Here is an 18112-nt window from a genome sequence, read left to right on the forward strand (position 1 = left end):
TGTGTGAGTGCATGCATGCCTGCGCACATGAATATATATAGATCTGTGTTATGTATTTAAAAGCATAATTCCTCAACTTTCTTCTATCTACATCCAGATTTTTCACTTGCATCACGCACTGAACGATTCCAACACCATACCTTGCACATGCCGTAGTCGGTGAGTTTGATATGACCCTCAGCATCTAACAGTACATTGTCCAGTTTCAGATCTCTGTACACAATCCCTGTAGGAAAAAAGAAGTACCGTGAGCGTACATTGATCTTTGCTCTCACAACCCTAGCATACCATAACCTGTGATCTAATAGCAACTTTGCACAAGAAATATTATTAATCATAATAATATCAATAATATACATTCACAGTTTGCTTCCCTTGCAGTACAAAGAGCTCTACAGACATTAAAAACAAACCTACAAAATCAATTCAAGATTTTTTTTTTTTTTATCTGTGACAAAAACACCCTTGCTACACCAAAATTAACCCCCAAAAATCTGTGATGCAAAACCAACCTTGGAAAATAATGATCTTAAAACCATTTGTGATATGAAACCAACCTTGCAAATTCAATACTTTTCTTCAAAGATATATTACTATTTCTCTAATTTCTGGTGCCTACTTCGGTTCGAAGAGTGCAATGAAGTGGGAAAAAAAATATCAAAGTTTATGGTCAGAGAATGGAGAAGGAATGGACATAAGCCTTATACATGGAACCCTGGGACAGGCTGATCTTCCTTAACCCAGTGTGGGATTTTCAGTGGGGCGACCACCCCCAACCCAGTGTGTCCCCGGATGGCGGATAGGGGAACAGTCTTCAGATATGGAGATCAGCCGCTTGCGGCCGCGGACCAAACTGGCGGTGTTTCCTACCAGGGCGGAGTGGGGTAGCAGGCGGCACTGCTACCCCCTTTGAAATGCTCCATCGTCGATTGACAGGACTCATCTAATGCGATTAAGGGCGCATTAAAACCCTAGCTCCGGGTGGGATCCCGGCAAATCCTCCCCCCTGTGCTCTCAGGGTAGGACGTACGGGCCATGAGCTAAGGGTGAGGTAACCCCGACAGAAAATCCCGAATGCTGAAGACGGAGGACCCGGGCCGCACGGCGCATTCTAACAAACCACGGGTACACGCGCTTACGCAAATGATGACACAATCAACCAGCACAGATGGACACCAGTGCTGGACTGATCGTGTAACCTATGCGAACGCCAAGAAGAAGAAGATACATGGAACCGAGACTCGGCCGACACAAACCACAAACATAAAAATCTGAGTGTGTCTTATTCTTCTTAGATTCTGACCTGGATGTTAGGAGAGAAAAAAAACACCCTGACAGTGACAGACAGACAGACAGATACCAGCAGAATAAAAGAAAAGACTGTTTGCTCACCCCTCTCATGCAGAAAGTTGAGGGCCAGGCAGATCTCAGCAGAGTAGAAGCGAGCGTGCTCCTCGGGAAGACGCCGCTGTCGTTGCATGTGAAACATCAGATCTCCACCATTCACAAACTCAATGACAAAAAACAATCTGCAACAAAGAACTGAACAGTTCAGCACAAGATTCTATAGAGGCACACAGTTGACATTCAAAAAAGAGTAAAAGGCACTCATTTACTCTAATTTAATCTGCCAAACGTTTTCATCCAAACATTCTCATTCTGCATAAGAAACAGTCAGAATGTTGACTTTTAGTATGCATCAAAGTGGAGGGATGGGCAGATCTGAGGTTGTAAACCAACAGTTTTCACAGGAAGCAGTTTCACCTGTTGATTTATTCACCAGACCTGTTTACCCCTAAAACATTGCATGTGTATTTTCTGGGAGCAAAATGAGGCAAATGTGTAGTTTTGTAATTGAATGTGTAGAATTTCTCGTCGACCTATCACAACAATAAGAACAATGATTGCTACTTTTTACCACATGTATTGATTGACTGACGGAAAAATGGGAATTGCAGACAGTGCAATGAGCATGATGTTTTCCTTTCCGCGAAGACAAGGCATGGGTAGTCCTGATGATATTTTGGCAGAAAGACTTGGTTCGGCGCATTGCTCGTCTTTTTCTTTTTGGTCGGTGGCCTTTCGGATACCGTTTGCGTAGAAAACGACAGACTTGCGTAGTTGCGTCGTATATTATTCAAATTCGTAGTTTACTACGCTCAATGTGTAGTGTAAACAGGTCTGATTCACATACCTGGATGAACTCTGGAAACATGAGTGGAGCCCAACAAGGAAGGGATAGTTGGTGGCTGTCTCAAAGACGTGTTTCTCTGTTTGCACCCAGTCAATATCCTGTCAAGATTCAGATCCTTGTTAGTTTTCTAAGCATAAATGCACATCAGCCTGAAACTGCCATCATAAACTTATTTCAAATTCCCTCATCGATACCATGGTGAAGTGTTTAAAACGAATTGTTCGTCGCTTTACATCACAAGTCGATTCACATGCTTCAGTGGGGGGTGCAAACAATTGTCAAATATAGCACAGATCTAATTCCCTGTCACATGGTCTTCAGCTAAAGAAGTTGATGAACAGTTGTACAGTATCTGACTTGTACCTGGCAGGACTATTCTCAGCACGGGTGGGAGATCAGACACTATGCTATAGAAAGAAAGCTTCTTACAAATATCTGTAGACAGAAGTCAGGATGTATAATTATACTGAACCAAAAGAAGATTAAAGAAAGAAAAATATAGGGAGGTTAACTCACATCTTTAAAGTACAAGTTATCCAAGTAACATTCTAACAAAGTTCAAAGCAAAGAATCAGTGTCTATAGAATCAGGCACAAAGTGAACAGTTTTTGTTCAAATTCTAATAAGAACTGATTGAGTTTTCAAAATGCCATCTTTTGAACTAGCCCTGTGGAAGGGGTGTCACATACTGACAGAAAACCAGGAGCGTCTGTAAAATCGACAAGCCTGGCAGCAGAACAAAAATCAGATGTGGATGGAGCTGCAAATGCTGGGACGGGGCGGTGTGAGAGCACACCGGGACAAGGAACAAGTGTCAGGACACAATAACCAAATACAAAAAAGAAGACCAGGCTAGTTGAGGCTTGCTTCGTTTGGTGACAAATTTGATAATTGTGAACGTTTTCATTATTTTAGCATGACAAGGCCTGCAAGATGCATCAAACTGGTTTGCAAGTTATAACATGAAAGGCAGGTTTCCAATCAGTTTGAGAAGAGGCAGACATCCTCCGCACTCACCTCATCATCATTAACCAGTTCTTTCTTGATGACCTTCATGGCATAGATTCTCTTGGTTCGCTTGTGTTCAACCTGCAGCACTTTGGCGTAGCTGCCTCGACCAATCACACGCAGCAGTTGGAAATCGTCAAGTCCCAGCTTGTTTTCTGAACTTCCTGATGCCTGTTAGAAATTTCACCCAATTAACGGCTGTAGATGTGTATGCTGTAAATGTATCAAATTAATTATTGATCATGTGATTCTGTTGATTGTAAAATTAAAAACTTGAAAGTATTTATATCTAAGTCCTAGTAACAAGAGACATAGCACAAGAATTCCAAAGCAATTAGCTTTAAAGCACTATCCATCTTACGGGGTCAAAACAAGGGCCAAACAAGCAACAAAATATCTCACTGTGTGACCAAAAAGTAAAGTCAATACTACTTTATGTTTGTACAATTTACTTCTGAATGTGCAGGATTTTTTAAAACAAATTCATGCGACCGATAAATCAGCTAATCACAAAATTCCTCAGCCATAAATAACTCTTAAACATTTTTATCACAAAAAACAAAGAAAAGGTAACATATATTAATCTGCAGAATAAAAGAAGAAGTCACAGTTTTGCTTCGAACATGACTGGCAATGTCATTTTGTAAAATAAAACTCCGGAAGACCATAACTAGGTAACCAGTTACACTATCAGTATCACTTGCATGATCCAATGGCAGATTAAACATATAATCAAAAATAAAAATGATGTTCACTCTAACAGCTATGTTTTGGTGACGTAACAGCTAAGACCGATTATTGTTACCTGACAGTTTAGACTGCTATGTTACCTGACAGTTTAGACATGTATGTGACCTACCTCCACCTTGGCAGTCTACACACACCCAGCCACCAGCATAGTCAGCACACAAGAACAGACAGAGAAAAGACAACAATCAGTTTGTTTGAGCTGCAAAATTCACATTTCAAAATGCCATCCAGCCACATCAGGTACATTATTCCGTTCTTCAGATATGCACAGAGAATATGCTCAGGCTAACACACGTGAATTCTTGTGTGTAGTAAATCAAAGTTACACAAAGCGCTTTACTTGGTAAAAAAAAGAAAAAAAGAATGGGTGGTAAAATGATCCCCCCCCCTCCCCTCCTCAAACTAAGAAAATGGCATGATACACATCACTTAACTGGGTCATTAATTTAAACATTTTCAGACTTTGACTAACCCCTTTGTTACCAGAAGAAAAAAATAAGAAAGAAAGAAGGAAAGAACAAAAGAAGAACAGACAGACAGACAGACAGACAGACAGGATGGATGAAAGGAAGGAAGAAAGAAAGAGAGGTAACAAATATTTAGGAATCCCAGGCCCTACATCTGCTGTAGCTAGATTTCTCTGATTTACCCACAATCCAAATGCAATTAGAACTGTTCAGTTTGAGTTGTCATGCGACAGCTAAATCATTAACCAGCGATGGGGGAGGATTCAAGTGTCAAATGAAACAGCCCAGTACATCTTTTTCATACATCATGTAAAATCGAGGTCTTTCTTTCTTTATTTGGTGTTTAACGTCGTTTTCAACCGTTCAAGGTTATATCGCGACGGGGAAAGGGGGGAGATGGGATAGAGCCACTTGTTAATTGTTTCTTGTTCACAAAAGCACTAATCAAAAAATTGCTCCAGGGGCTTGCAACGTAGTACAATATATGACCTTACTGGGAGAATGCAAGTTTCCAGTACAAAGCACTTAACATTTCTTACATACTGCTTGACTAAAATCTTTACAAACATTGACTATATTCTATACAAGAAACACTTAACAATGGTAAAAGGAGAAACAGAATCCGTTAGTCGCCTCTTACGACATGCTGGGGATCGAGGTCTTCAAATGTCAGCAATCTTATTCATTTAGCTCCCTCTCTCAAACAGATGCACATGTGCACGCACACACACACACCCATGCATGCATGCATGCACACGCATGCAAATGCATACCCAAGCACCCCCAAACATCAATGCAGATATTAAAAGACCTAGCCATACAACAATCACTTCAAACATGAATGCACATATTAAAAGACCTAGCCATACAACAATCACTTCAAACATCAATGCAGATATTAAAAGACCTAGCCTTACAACAATCACTTCAAACATCAATGCACATGTGTATATTAAAAGACCTAGACCTAGCCATACAACAATCTATTCATGATTTCAAAGCAAATCAAACAAAAAAAATGGCACACAGTAGCTGGCAAATCCACTTGAAGATCCTTGAGAATACGACTATGAGGGTGTGTGGTTTTGGAAATCATGTGAAAACACCAGAAAAATCTGTCGTCAGAAGGGCGTGGGGAAAGGAAAGGTAACAATGAAAAGATATCCATACAAACATAAGAATTTTAGCTCAAAGAAAAATGTTTATCCAGATAATGTTTTCAAAAGAATGCATGGATTTTTGTTTAAATTTGTTTAATTTTAAATTAATGTTTAATCAAAAAAAAAAGAAGTTCAGTTACTGTTCTTCCTCATAGCGACATTACATGCTGCGCACACTTTCCAGCTATACCATGAAAAATGAGAATAGCCTGATAAAAACAACACCAGGGGTGGGGACGTAGCGCAGTCGGGGCGGGGATGTAGCTCAGTCGGTAGCGTGCTGGATTTGTATCCAGTTGGCCGCTGTCAGCGTGAGTTCGTCCCCACGTTCGGCGAGAGATCTATTTCTCAGTCAACTTTGTGTGTAGACTCTCCTCGGTGTCCGAACACCCCCTGTGTGTACAGGCAAGCACAAGACCAAGTGCGCACGAAAAAGATCCTGTAATCCATGTCAGAGTTCGGTGGGTTATAAAAACACGAAAATACCCAGCATGCTTCCTCCGAAAACGGCGTATGGCTGCCTAAATGGCGGGGTAAAAAACGGTCATACACGTAAAATTCCACTCGTGCAAAAAACACGAGTGTACGTGGGAGTTTCAGCCCACGAACGCAGAAGAAGAAGAAAAACAACACCAAAGAGATGTTAAATCCAATAGATTTATTTATTTATTTATTAAGGAGATTTCTATAGCGCATAACTAAAAGCACTATGCGCTTTACAATATCACTAGGTATAAGCACACGCAAACATACTCTGATTAAATAGAACTTAGCCTAACAAGACATACTAAGAACACTAAACATTTGAGTTCATACAAAAATAGAGAATTAAATTAAATACAGGACAAACGATTAAAATAAGCTTAAGGCCTACACCGACTACAATGGACTATTTCAAATACAAAAATTTAGTTAACTATACTAGGCAGTGCATAAAACTCCATAATCCTAAGAAGGTTGAACAAATAAAAAACATAAAAGACTATTTAACTATAATTACTTCGTAAAAGATAATAAACATGGTGTACAAAGCTGTAATTTTTAACAAATCTAAAAAGATTTTCATGCCATATTGCACAACACATTTTGACACACACCCAACCTCACACAAGCACACTTACACACTTACAGATTCACAAACCAGACAAAATGCTTCCACAACTGATTGCTCTATAACTTAACAAAAATGTGATTAAGAACTGAATGGCTACAAGAAGTTGTAACAACTGTTAAAAGGGAATCAGTCAGTCTGTACTAACAAATTGCAGAAGATTGCAATAAAGCCTTGCATAAACAAAAATGATTTGCCAAATACAACTGAACAACAAAAACAAACAGAAAACCTAAAACAAAACAAAAACAGCACTGATGATTGCTAAAATCTTGCTAGTTTGTAATTGTCAGCAGATATGCTTGCTAGAGTACTTTTTCAGAAATATTTTTTATTCATTTACTTGTGGTTTACCAGCAAGCAGCCGAAAACTCAACCAAGCTAAGTTCTTGTTGTTACTTATTGTTTGTCTGTGCACTTAAAAGACCGTTGGGTCAACATATTTGTGATTGTAACGTATTGTTTTGTCAATAACAAACGTTCCAACAAATTACCTTTCTTGTTTGTTGAATTTGAAAAGAGTATAATGGAAGCATAAAACTTGACATTGAAAAAACAACCTCGCAAGATCACAATCTGAAGTTGCAATAAGTTACAACATTTCTCACACAAAAAAAGCAGCAAACACCGAGTTCATGCCTCAAAGCAAAATGCTCTGGCTTGCACAACAAAGCTGGGGCGATGCTGAGATGTGCCGCGTGACAAATGAAAGGATGCGTGACACTCCACAAAAGGCTACGAGACTTCCACACCTACCCATAGACCATTTATCCTGGACCGCCAACTAGCTCTCTCTCCGCTCTTTCTCTCTATTACGAGGTAGCGGCCTCTCGCATTTAGGAACCTACGCTTACAAGCCTTTCAGAAATCAGGGGGACGTGATATCCGGTGTCGATTGTAAACATGGACGAAGTTGCTGAGGGAAGTTCTGAAAATGCTAAAATAAACTCAGCAAAAGTGCATATGGAACATGTTTTTCGATGAGTTTTGTGAAGTTTAGTTTGGAGTTTTGGAAAATCCAGTTCATTGTCACCTCCCATTGTCACAAATAACTGGAGCGTGCTTTCTTTTCACTGTCTTCAAATCGCTGGCCTTTCAAACCGGACGCGACGCGCCCCTGAAAGTCGAGAGTCGTAACCTCGAAGGGTCAAGTGACGAGTTGGCGGTCCAGGCTATTTGGTCTATGACCTACCACAGTGCACATACGCAATCAATGTCATCATTTTAGGGTAATACCTCTACAACTTCTGTTTTCTCGTTCTCCCCGTCCTCTTCCGCCTTTTCCTGCCCGATCCAGTTGAAAAACAGAAAAGTGGTTGAAGAGAAAGAAAGAAATTCTCTGTGAAAAAGCGTGAAAACAAAAACTGCCATTCTTCACCACAACAGTTCAAACGTGTCACATCAAATCAAAGCAAAAACTGTGTGCCGTTTCCGTCCTACTCCGCTGCATAAATATGTGCACAAAAGAGCATGTAGTTCGCTCAGGGTTGGGTTTTTTTGAGAAAAAGAAATTATTCATGTCTAAAAAGGAAATAAAGAATCTAACACACCTCTTTTCCTGGTTCAATGGTCACTGTATTCGAGCGTGGCACTGCAACAACAAAAACAGGTACAGGGTTTTCATATTCACCTTTAAACATCCATTCCAGCTGAAAAATTTTTGTTTGTTTATTTGTTGCTTAACGTCCAGTCGACTACGCAGAGCCATATCAGGACGAGGAAGGGGGGGATGAAGGGGGCCACTTGTCAAGCGATTCCTGTTTACAAATGCAGCTGAAAAAGGGGTACACACAAATTGATGAATATTGACAAGAACTGCATAATCAAAAATTATTCCCAATTGCCTTGAAACTCTTCTTCCGCTGAGATATCAAAATTTGTTACCATGCCATATTTTGCTTGCTTTGTTTAAAAAGCAGCTGCTTTCAAATGAATTTGAAGACGACTGATCACACTGTTTTTTGCAAATCTAACTTCTTTTTCCTCTCCTCCAGAGACTTAAAAAATGGCCTTAAGTTACTTCTTCTTCGTTCATGGGCTTAGACTCTTAGATTTTTACGTGTATGACCGTTATTACCCCACCATTCAGACAGCATATGCCGATTTCGGGGGAGGCATGCTGGGTATTTTCGTGTTTCTATAACCCACCGAACTCTTGACATGGATTACAGGATCTTTTTCGTGCGTACTTGGTCTTGTGCTTGCGTGTACACACGAAGGGGGTTAAGTCACTAGCAGGTCTGCACATAAGTTGACCTGGGAGATCAGAAAAATCTCCACTCTTAACCCACCAGGCGGCAGCGACCGGGATTCGAACTCACGACCTCCCGATTAGGAGGCCGACGTCTTACCACCACGCCACTGCGCCCGTCATAGCGTAATACAAAATGGGATAAATCCGATAATGGAGCAAATGAAAATGAGAGAAAAAAATACAAATATTTCTCACCATGTTGGGGGTCAAAACTAGGGCAAGTAGCACAGTGGAGTGACACACTAAGTCACAATCTTTGCAAACTCACAGTTTAAAAATTTCCAATCAGTGCATTACTTTAACACTTCATTGATTATCAGACCTTGCAACTAGGCTTCTCAAAGCTCGAGCTTTGCATGTTTATACCTGTGTCTTAAAGACTGCAAACACTTTTTTAGTGACGGACCTCAATCAATCAATCAATATGAGGCTTATATCGCGCGTATTCCGTGGGTACAGTTCTAAGCGCAGGGATTTTTAAAAATTTATATCGCGCACATATCAAGGCGCAGGGATTAATATATGCCGTGTGAGATGGAATTTTTTTACACAATACATCACGCATTCACATCGGCCAGCAGATCGCAGCCATTTCGGCGCATATCCTACTTTTCACGGCCTATTATTCCAAGTCACACGGGTATTTTGCTGGACATTTTTATCAATGCCTATACAATTTTGCCAGGAAAGACCCTTTTGTCAATCGTGGGATCTTTAACGTGCACACCCCCAATGTAAGTGTACAACGAAGGGACCTCGGTTTTTCGTCTCATCCGAAAGACTAAGCACTTGAACCCACCACCTAGGTTAGGAAAGGGAGGGAGAGAAAATTGCTGACGCCCTGACCCAGGGTCGAACTCGCAACCTCTCGCTTCCGAGCGCACGTGCGTTACCACTCGAACACATCTTTCAGGAAGGACAGTAAAATATCCAATTTTAAAGTGTCAAGAATAAAAAAAAAATGTTACCAGGTCTTGAAGCACCGTTTTCCTCAGCAGCACCTGGAAGTCTGGCTGGTTCAGGGTGCGGCGACTGATCAGGACTCTGAAAGAAATGTCATTTTCATTTCATTTTATACTTCATTGCCGCATTGCCTGGACATTTGAGTGGCTTTGAACCAAGGGAAAGTGAGTGGCAACGAGAGTCAGACTACCCAGATGTGCGCGTGTTGAGTGTAATCAGCAGAATGACAGAAAACTTTTACGGCAGTGACTCGGGGTGGGACATGGACATTTTCTCGAGTCATCACATTAGACTTAGTCTTACCCGCGTCCACACCGACCTGGCATCGAATCTACAACCTGAGGTTCACAAGTCAAGTGCTTGAGCAAATGAGCTACCAGGCCCTGACCTCTGCCGTCCAATACTATGTACACCACATGGGGTAACTGTACAAAAACTTTTTCTATAATGCTTTCCCTTTTTAAATGCAAATTAAACTCACACTGTGTTTATAGCTTTCTGTGGATACCATGATCTGTTATGGTCTTATACCCTGCGTTCATCAAAGTTTGTGCACACAAAACCTGGATTTGCATAATATACATCCTTTAAAGAAAGTATAATATAAGGCAGTATAAAACTGAAAGAGGAGAGAGAGAGAGAGAGAAAGAGAGAGAAAGAGAGAGAGAGAGAGAGAGAGAGAGAGAGAGAGAGAGAGAGAGAGAGAGAGAGAGAGAGAGAGAGAGAGAGAGAAATTAAAAGAAATATATACATGTAACAGACATTTAAAATCAGCTTTTGACATTGTTTCAAAGAAACATGAACAAAAAGCATGAGCAAAGCTGACAGAACACAACTCACAACATGTGCTCCACAAGAATATTTGAACAGCTTGTGACATCGTTTGTGGACGGTGACCTTGCAGCGAGTGCACTTAAAACCCTGTCGTCCCAGACCCCAGATCCTGTCGGCACACACAGCGCACAGCGCTTTCTGCAAAACAACATGTTTTCAAAGATTAGGCTCAACCTTTTCAAAACTGGTTATTTTTAATGATAACAAACTCTGGCTCCCACAAATACTGATCAAACTATTAAAAAAAGATGTCAAACCGTGTCAAAATGAACCGTAAGTATGCCATATTTGTGGCTAAATAAATGCTAAATCCGATATCAATTGGCATTAATGGCAAGTCTGAATGATTGGCGATTTCAATTGCAGTAAAGGATTTCTAAATCTAGATATTAACTGATAAATTATCTGAACTACTGATTAGTGTGAAAACTGCTTTTGACTGAACGTTGATGTTTGGAAAGAATGATAACTCTTTCAAAGGATATCTGAAAGTAAATATTAGTACACATATGATGGTTCAAGAAACATACACCTACACACACTCTCACACACACAAAGGCATACGTGCACGCACACACAACTCAAACAATCATACTCATACACACAGACTCACACAACTCTGAGACAGACATACACAGACAGACAGACAGACAGACACACTCTCAAAATCAAAGACAGACACACACCTACACACGCACACAGACCCTGCTGACGTACATACCCTTGAAAATCTCTTTGCTTGATATGAGTGTCCATTGTACACATACAGCTTTCTCCATCTACGAGCTCCTCTCCGATACATGTTACCTGCAGATACATTGTAGATATGAAAGAAGGTATTCGGGCTGGCACAGTTACCACAGCAGACGCCTACCTTTAATTTTTTTCTTCAATCAATCAATATGAGGCTTATATCGCGCGTATTCCGTGGGTACAGTTCTAAGCGCAGGGATTTTTTAATTTTTTTTTTTTTAAATTTTTTTTCTTGCAATTTATATCGCGCACATAGTCAAGGCGCAGGGATTTATTTATGCCGTGTGAGATGGAATTTTTTTTGTACACAATACATCACGCATTCACATCGGCCAGCAGATCGCAGCCATTTCGGCGCATATCCTACTTTTCACGGCCTATTATTCCAAGTCACACGGGTATTTTGGTGGACATTTTTATCTATGCCTATACAATTTTGCCAGGAAAGACCCTTTTGTCAATCGTGGGATCTTTAACGTGCACACCCCAATGTAGTGTACACGAAGGGACCTCGGTTTTTCGTCTCATCCAAAAGACTAGCACTTGAACCCACCACCTAGGTTAGGAAAGGGGAGAGAAAATTGCTAACGCCCTGACCCAGGGTCGAACTCGCAACCTCTCGCTTCCGAGTGCAAGTGCGTTACCACTCGGCCACCCAGTCCATATAAAATATGTCACCTTTCAATAGCGACCACCTGTCTCTAACGACCATTTTGGTCAATCCCTAGGGTGGTCGTTATTGACAGGTTTAACTGTAACACATCCATGCATCCCTCACCCTCGTCCATTCCTTTCATTTTCTCTCCTTTCAACACTTACGGTCTTCACCGACACAAGGCATGCCTGGTCGCTCAGGAACATTTGGGAAAACTGAAAAAGTACATTTGTAGGTTGTAGCATACAAAACTTGATCTTACTGGGAAAATAGACAAAGCTACAAAAAAACTAAAAAAACAAACACGTGGGGTTGCATCTAAGAGATCTTAAAAGAAGACCTCAGAAAATAAACAATTGGGGAAAAAGTGAACATTTATATGTTTTATTCCCCTCCCTCCAATAGAACAGAACACACAAACCACCAGCTTTCAAACAGAAGAATAATTACCATGAATATTCAGTTCAGAATCCTTGTTGACTTCATACAATCGTATGGCCTCATTCAGTTCTATCTGTGATGATATGGTGCATGGGTCACCTGCAAAAACAAATAATGCAATAAATAATCAATACAGTGGAACCTCCCCAAAAAATCTGAGAAAAAATTAATCAGGTCTTAAAAAGGAGGGAGTCTTAAAATGGGGGTAAATTTACACAGGTTATGAACAGAGTCTAAAAAAAAACACGGGTCCTAAATTGGGGGGTCGTAATAGGGGGGTTCCACTGTACTACAGTGGACTCGGAGCAATGCAAATATAAAATGATCTGAACCACCAATATTCCACTGGAAATCTCAGTGGGTTCTCTTGCTTAGGCCTCAAATTAACAAGAAGAGCAAACGCTCGATCGAGTCACTTTCGCAGTTCTGAATATTATATGAGGCATCAGATGGACAGGAAGAAATTGCTATTCACAACACAATGCATACCTGAAGCATACCTGTGACCTTGAAAAAGGTCAAAGGTCACCAAAGCAGACGTCAAAGTGTAGAGGTCACTGGGAGTCACGTTCACATAAAATTTGAGCCCGGTCACTTTTATAGTTTCCGAGAAAAGCCCAACGTTAAGTTGTGTGTTGCCGAACAGAAAAGGCTAGTTATCTCCCTTGTTTTTCTGATAACGTTCGTAAAAGGCTACAGATGTAAATACTTTGATGTAAAGAATAATCCTACAAAGTTTCAATCACATCCGATGAACTTTGTCAAAGATATAAAATGTCTAATTTTTCCTTTGACGCTGACCTGTGACCTTGAAAAAGGTCAAAAGTCAACGAAACCATCGTTAAAGTGTAGAGGTCATTGGAGGTCACGACTAAACAAAATATGAGCCCGATCGCTTTGATAGTTTCCGAGAAAAGTCCAACGTTAAGGTGGTGTCTACGGCCGGCCGGCCGGCCGGCCGGCCGGACAGACTAACACTGACCGATTACATAGAGTCACTTTTTCTCAAGTGACTCAAAAATGCAACAGACCTACCAACCCAAATTTGTTGGCCTTGTTTTAGGGTCTTATCTCCCTTTTGCTCACAACCCCTCTGTTCTTTCTTTCTGGGGTATCTTTTCTTAATACCTTTCGCACAACTTTAAGTGCACCTGTAAATATCATCAGTCACTCTTTCATAAATACCACCTCCTCCACCCACCCATCCATCCATGCAATGATGGATCAATCATTTCAATTCTATCACAGGGTTGTTGTTGCTACACATTTTTCTAAATGAGAAATTTCCTGAACTCATCAGCATGAGAAAGAGGTTAATCAATTTATCAAATGTTCACCACATTGCACCTGGACTCACGTCTACACAGACGGCTCCTCAGAGAACGCCGTAAGGAATGGAGGCAGTGGCGTCTACATCCGTCGCCCAAACGGGACCACCACCTCCCTCTCCGTCCCAGCTGGTGACCTGAGCTCGAACTACAGGGCCGAGCTCCACGCCCTCATCACTGCAGCAGAGCACGCAGCAGGGGAAGACCGCAGTCGGCAAAACATCGTCCTCCTCACTGACTCCCTGTCCGCCCTCCAGTCCCTTCTGTCTGGCCCCACTGACCTCCCCACCAGGCAACTCGACAACTGCCTCAGCACCCTGTCTCAACACAACAAGGTGGTGCTCCAGTGGATACCGGCTCATGTCGGCATTGCCGGCAATGAAGAAGCGGACAGGCTGGCAAAAGGAGGTGCGAGACTTCCCCAACCACACAACTCCACCTCGTACAAAGAAGCCAAGACTCTTCTACAACGGAAGAAGAAAGAAAACTGGAAAAAGAGAAACGGAGACTACAACCCACAGGAAGACCCCATCAACAAACTAGACCGGAGAAGCCAAACCACCATTTTCCGTCTAAGGACAGGGCACTGTGGACTGAAGAAACACCTCAAGAGACTGGGCCTTGCGGATGACGCACACTGTGAATGTGGCTCGGAAGAGCAAACTCCGAAGCACATTCTCCAGAACTGCCCCCATCTAGAGACAATACGCCAGAAGTTCTGGCAAGAAGAGACCAGTGTTGGAGCCAAACTCTGGGGTCCTGCCGACGAACTGCGCAAGACTGCGGACTTCCTGGCAGCCACTGGTCTGAGGATCTAGCACGGCCACCAACATCGAACGCAGAAGAAGAAGAAGAATCAAATGTTCAACCAATCAGTCAATCAATTACTCACTCAATCAACTGATCAGTATCATGGGTGGGACTGAAAAATGCCATGAATCCTGAAGAATTTTAAGGGGGGGGGGGGGGGATGGGATGGGGGTCTGGGGGTCTGGGGGCTGAAGGATTTGTATAATTAACAACCAAAAAAATGTCACCACAGACATTACGAATCCGGATTTCTGGAATATATCGGAAGAATCCCACCAATACAGTAAATCAGTTGGCGTAGAGTTTTACAATAAGCACAAAACCACACATAATGACCTTCTTCATCCAGCCATTTCACGGTGAAGGGCTGGAAGTCGTCAAACTTGCAGATATCTTTAATCTCCGCACAGAAGTCAACATATGTCATGTCAAGCTTGATGTTGGTCACAAGAATGTCACTGAAACAACCAAGAACAATACATGTAGTATAGAATCAAAATTAAATACAAAACATCACAGGTAAACGTTCAAACAAGCAACATCTAGTGACCCTTTACTTTGTTACGGAGACCACGATAACTGTGCTTTGAAATGAGACAACACGAACAGTGCACTAGCAAGAAAAGAGTCAGCTGCTAAACAAAACAACATATTTTAATATAAAAAAAAAGGAAAAAAGAGAAAGATGAAAAAGAAAGAATAACGGAAACAGAAAAAGGGGTACATTTTGAATGAAGATAAAAAATTACTTCCAAACTTATTTCTTAGCATAATAATCTCTGGAAGACACATGAAGATGCACACAAAAAGACTTAAAGATTGATAATATCCGAAGTTAGCTCTGTGTGAGGTTAACGACTACCTTGAATGAATCTCAAAACGCTGACTCTTGTTTTAGTGTGACCTAGCTCACTTCCACAGGGTTCATTCTGGAGAATGCGCTTTTAGTTTAGAAATCTACATATTCTTCTTCTTCTTCTGTGTTCATGGGCTTAGACTCCCACATTCACTCGTGTTTTTAATACAAGTGGATTTTCACGTGTATGACCGTTTTTACCCCGCCTTTCAGGCAGCATACGCCGATTTCGGGGGAGGCATGCTGGGTATTTTCATGTTTCTATAACCCACCGAACTCTGACATGGACTTGGTCTTGTGCTTGCGCGTACACACGAAGGGGGTTAAGTCACTAGCAGGCCAGCACATAAGTTGACCTGGGAGATCGGAAAAATCTCCACTCTTAACCCACCAGGCGGCAGCGACCGGGATTCGAACTCACGACCTCACGATTAGGAGGCCAACGTCTTACCACCACGCCACTGCGCCTGTCTAATCTACGTATAGACTTCTTACCCATTGTATCCCACTTTGAGCCTGACAGAACTGTCGGCATCCGCAGCGTCTAACGTGGGCATCTTGTTCTGTTTGGGGACCACGACGCTGCTCCACAACCGGCACCACAGCCTGAACTACCTGCAAAAGTTATTTTCAATTACAGGTAAAATTTATCATGATACAGGGTTGTAGCTGAAAAAAAATTTCAACAAAAAAAGAGATTTAACACAACAGTAACCAGGTTTGGTACATTCTTAATCAATCTTTTGACAGCTTGTGTAGAAATATTGGGTATATTAGTTAGGCCTAAAAAAAAAATAGGTGTGGTTACGGTAACCCGACCTACCCTATTTTTAGGGGCCGATCCTATAACTTTTTATTACATTTGTCAAAAAAACAACCAAAAAAACAACAAAAAACCAGTGCAGAAAACGCAATGAAAGCGAAAGCGCCCGTGTCGCACACTTATTTCCCTGTCAAGTAGGTTTAATTTGTACACATTAGAAAAAAAAGTTAAACAAAAAAAAAAGTGATTGCCTACCTACCTACCCTATTTTTTTTGGCTATGTTACCGTAACCACACCTATTTTTTTTGTTGGCCTTATTACATTCAGTCTCAGATGCCTGCCGCATTCTCACTAATACCTCCAGCTTATTTTCTTTGGCAAATTAATGCTGAAATGGTACTAAAAGGTTTCAGCAGTTTTAGGCACTACTTGGAATCACCATGAAAAATATTAGACAATTCTGCTGAAATAATGGTAACATTTTCAGCGATTTTAATTAGTGTTCGTGTTTCACCACTGTCTGCACCAAACCAAATTTCTGTCATGATATATATATTTTACACTATAATTTCCATACATCGTACATGCAGCATTATAAATAAAAATGAGCAGTGGTTGCACTGCAGCCAACATACAAAAATGTTAGAAACAAACACAGATCAGCTGGCTCACATAAACTGCATGCCGCTTAATTTACTATAGTAGGTCAAAGAAATAAAACTGAAGCCATGATTATTTAAAGCTATACACACCTTCTAGCTGAACGAAGTTTGTGGTTGACTTAAAGTTATTGTTCTGCTTGTGCTAATCGCCTAATGTTAATTATAATTAAATTATAAATAAGGGGTTCATGATTGCATTCTACAGATTCAACTTGATATTTGATATATACAGAGCACAATGTCACCTGCTCCAATGATATCATCATCAAACATTTCCTTGCACAACTGTGTGAGTTTCCTTAATGATTTGCATACAAATGAAATTGATCCACTTCTGCTGCAAGGGTCACTTTTCTCCAGGAGTTAAAATCAGGTTTGAGCCGTTTAATATGTTTCAAGAGGAAGTTAGTGATAACTGCGATGGAGGAAAGTCCCTCCCCTTCCCCCACCAAGAAATCCCTTCTTACTCCTGTGCCTGTTCCGGGTGCTAAGACTAAGTGTAGGACTAGGAATTCGACCCCATTGAACAGACTGCACCCACTAGCTGATCTAAGTCCTGTTTGACCACATCAATAATACTCTCGGAAAATCTAACGGCAGACAGGTGAAAAGAGGGCAGTGTATTATGCCAATGTGATGTCAGTTCTGCTCATTCGCCAACGGCAATTATACAGACGATGTTTGAGACATGTCTGGTGAAACTTCATGCATGCCTTGGATTTCAACTACAAGTTCTGCAAGCAAAAATCTAAATATACTTTTTTTTTAGTAACTTTTCATCCGTCTGAAGCGATGCTGTAGGGTCTAAGGATAATGCCAGAATGTATGTGTGTGGACTATGAAATGGTCAAACCATTAGAAAAGCGAAATACCGTACCGTTCCGACTCAGGACAGGTGACAAAAAGTTAACACACTTGAAAGGAAAAGCAAGTGTCGCCGACACATTACTCTCGGAAGTCACGTGATGGGGGTGTCCCCCTCCTCCCTGTCGCATAACTTTATGATAAGTCATCGATTTTTGTGGGCGTTGCTTGATAACAGATTATTTCCATTATAAAATTGCATTTGATGCATAATGTAGTATTGAATAAAGCAGTAATT

At 41.1% G+C, this 18112-nt stretch overlaps 1 protein-coding gene across 1 annotated transcript in view; it reads right to left on the bottom strand.

Annotated features, from left to right (window-relative positions):
• Positions 1 to 17964, bottom strand: part of LOC138978425 (protein kinase C iota type-like) — a 31841-nt gene extending 13877 nt beyond the window's left edge. The window contains exons 1-14 of the mRNA XM_070351165.1: positions 17888 to 17964; positions 16080 to 16199; positions 15065 to 15186; positions 12600 to 12689; positions 12314 to 12364; positions 11463 to 11548; positions 10748 to 10879; positions 9913 to 9988; positions 8241 to 8281; positions 4062 to 4076; positions 3212 to 3373; positions 2195 to 2292; positions 1393 to 1529; positions 141 to 226 (exon numbers count right to left, since the gene is read on the bottom strand). Coding sequence (XP_070207266.1) covers positions 141 to 226; positions 1393 to 1529; positions 2195 to 2292; positions 3212 to 3373; positions 4062 to 4076; positions 8241 to 8281; positions 9913 to 9988; positions 10748 to 10879; positions 11463 to 11548; positions 12314 to 12364; positions 12600 to 12689; positions 15065 to 15186; positions 16080 to 16141 — 1158 coding nt within the window. The 5' untranslated portion in view covers positions 16142 to 16199; positions 17888 to 17964. The remainder of the gene's footprint in view (positions 1 to 140; positions 227 to 1392; positions 1530 to 2194; positions 2293 to 3211; positions 3374 to 4061; positions 4077 to 8240; positions 8282 to 9912; positions 9989 to 10747; positions 10880 to 11462; positions 11549 to 12313; positions 12365 to 12599; positions 12690 to 15064; positions 15187 to 16079; positions 16200 to 17887) is intronic.
• Positions 17965 to 18112: the final 148 nt, after the last annotated feature.

This window comes from Littorina saxatilis, linkage group LG10 (assembly GCF_037325665.1).
Source record: "Littorina saxatilis isolate snail1 linkage group LG10, US_GU_Lsax_2.0, whole genome shotgun sequence".
In the NCBI taxonomy this organism is placed as follows: Eukaryota; Metazoa; Mollusca; class Gastropoda; order Littorinimorpha; family Littorinidae; genus Littorina; species Littorina saxatilis.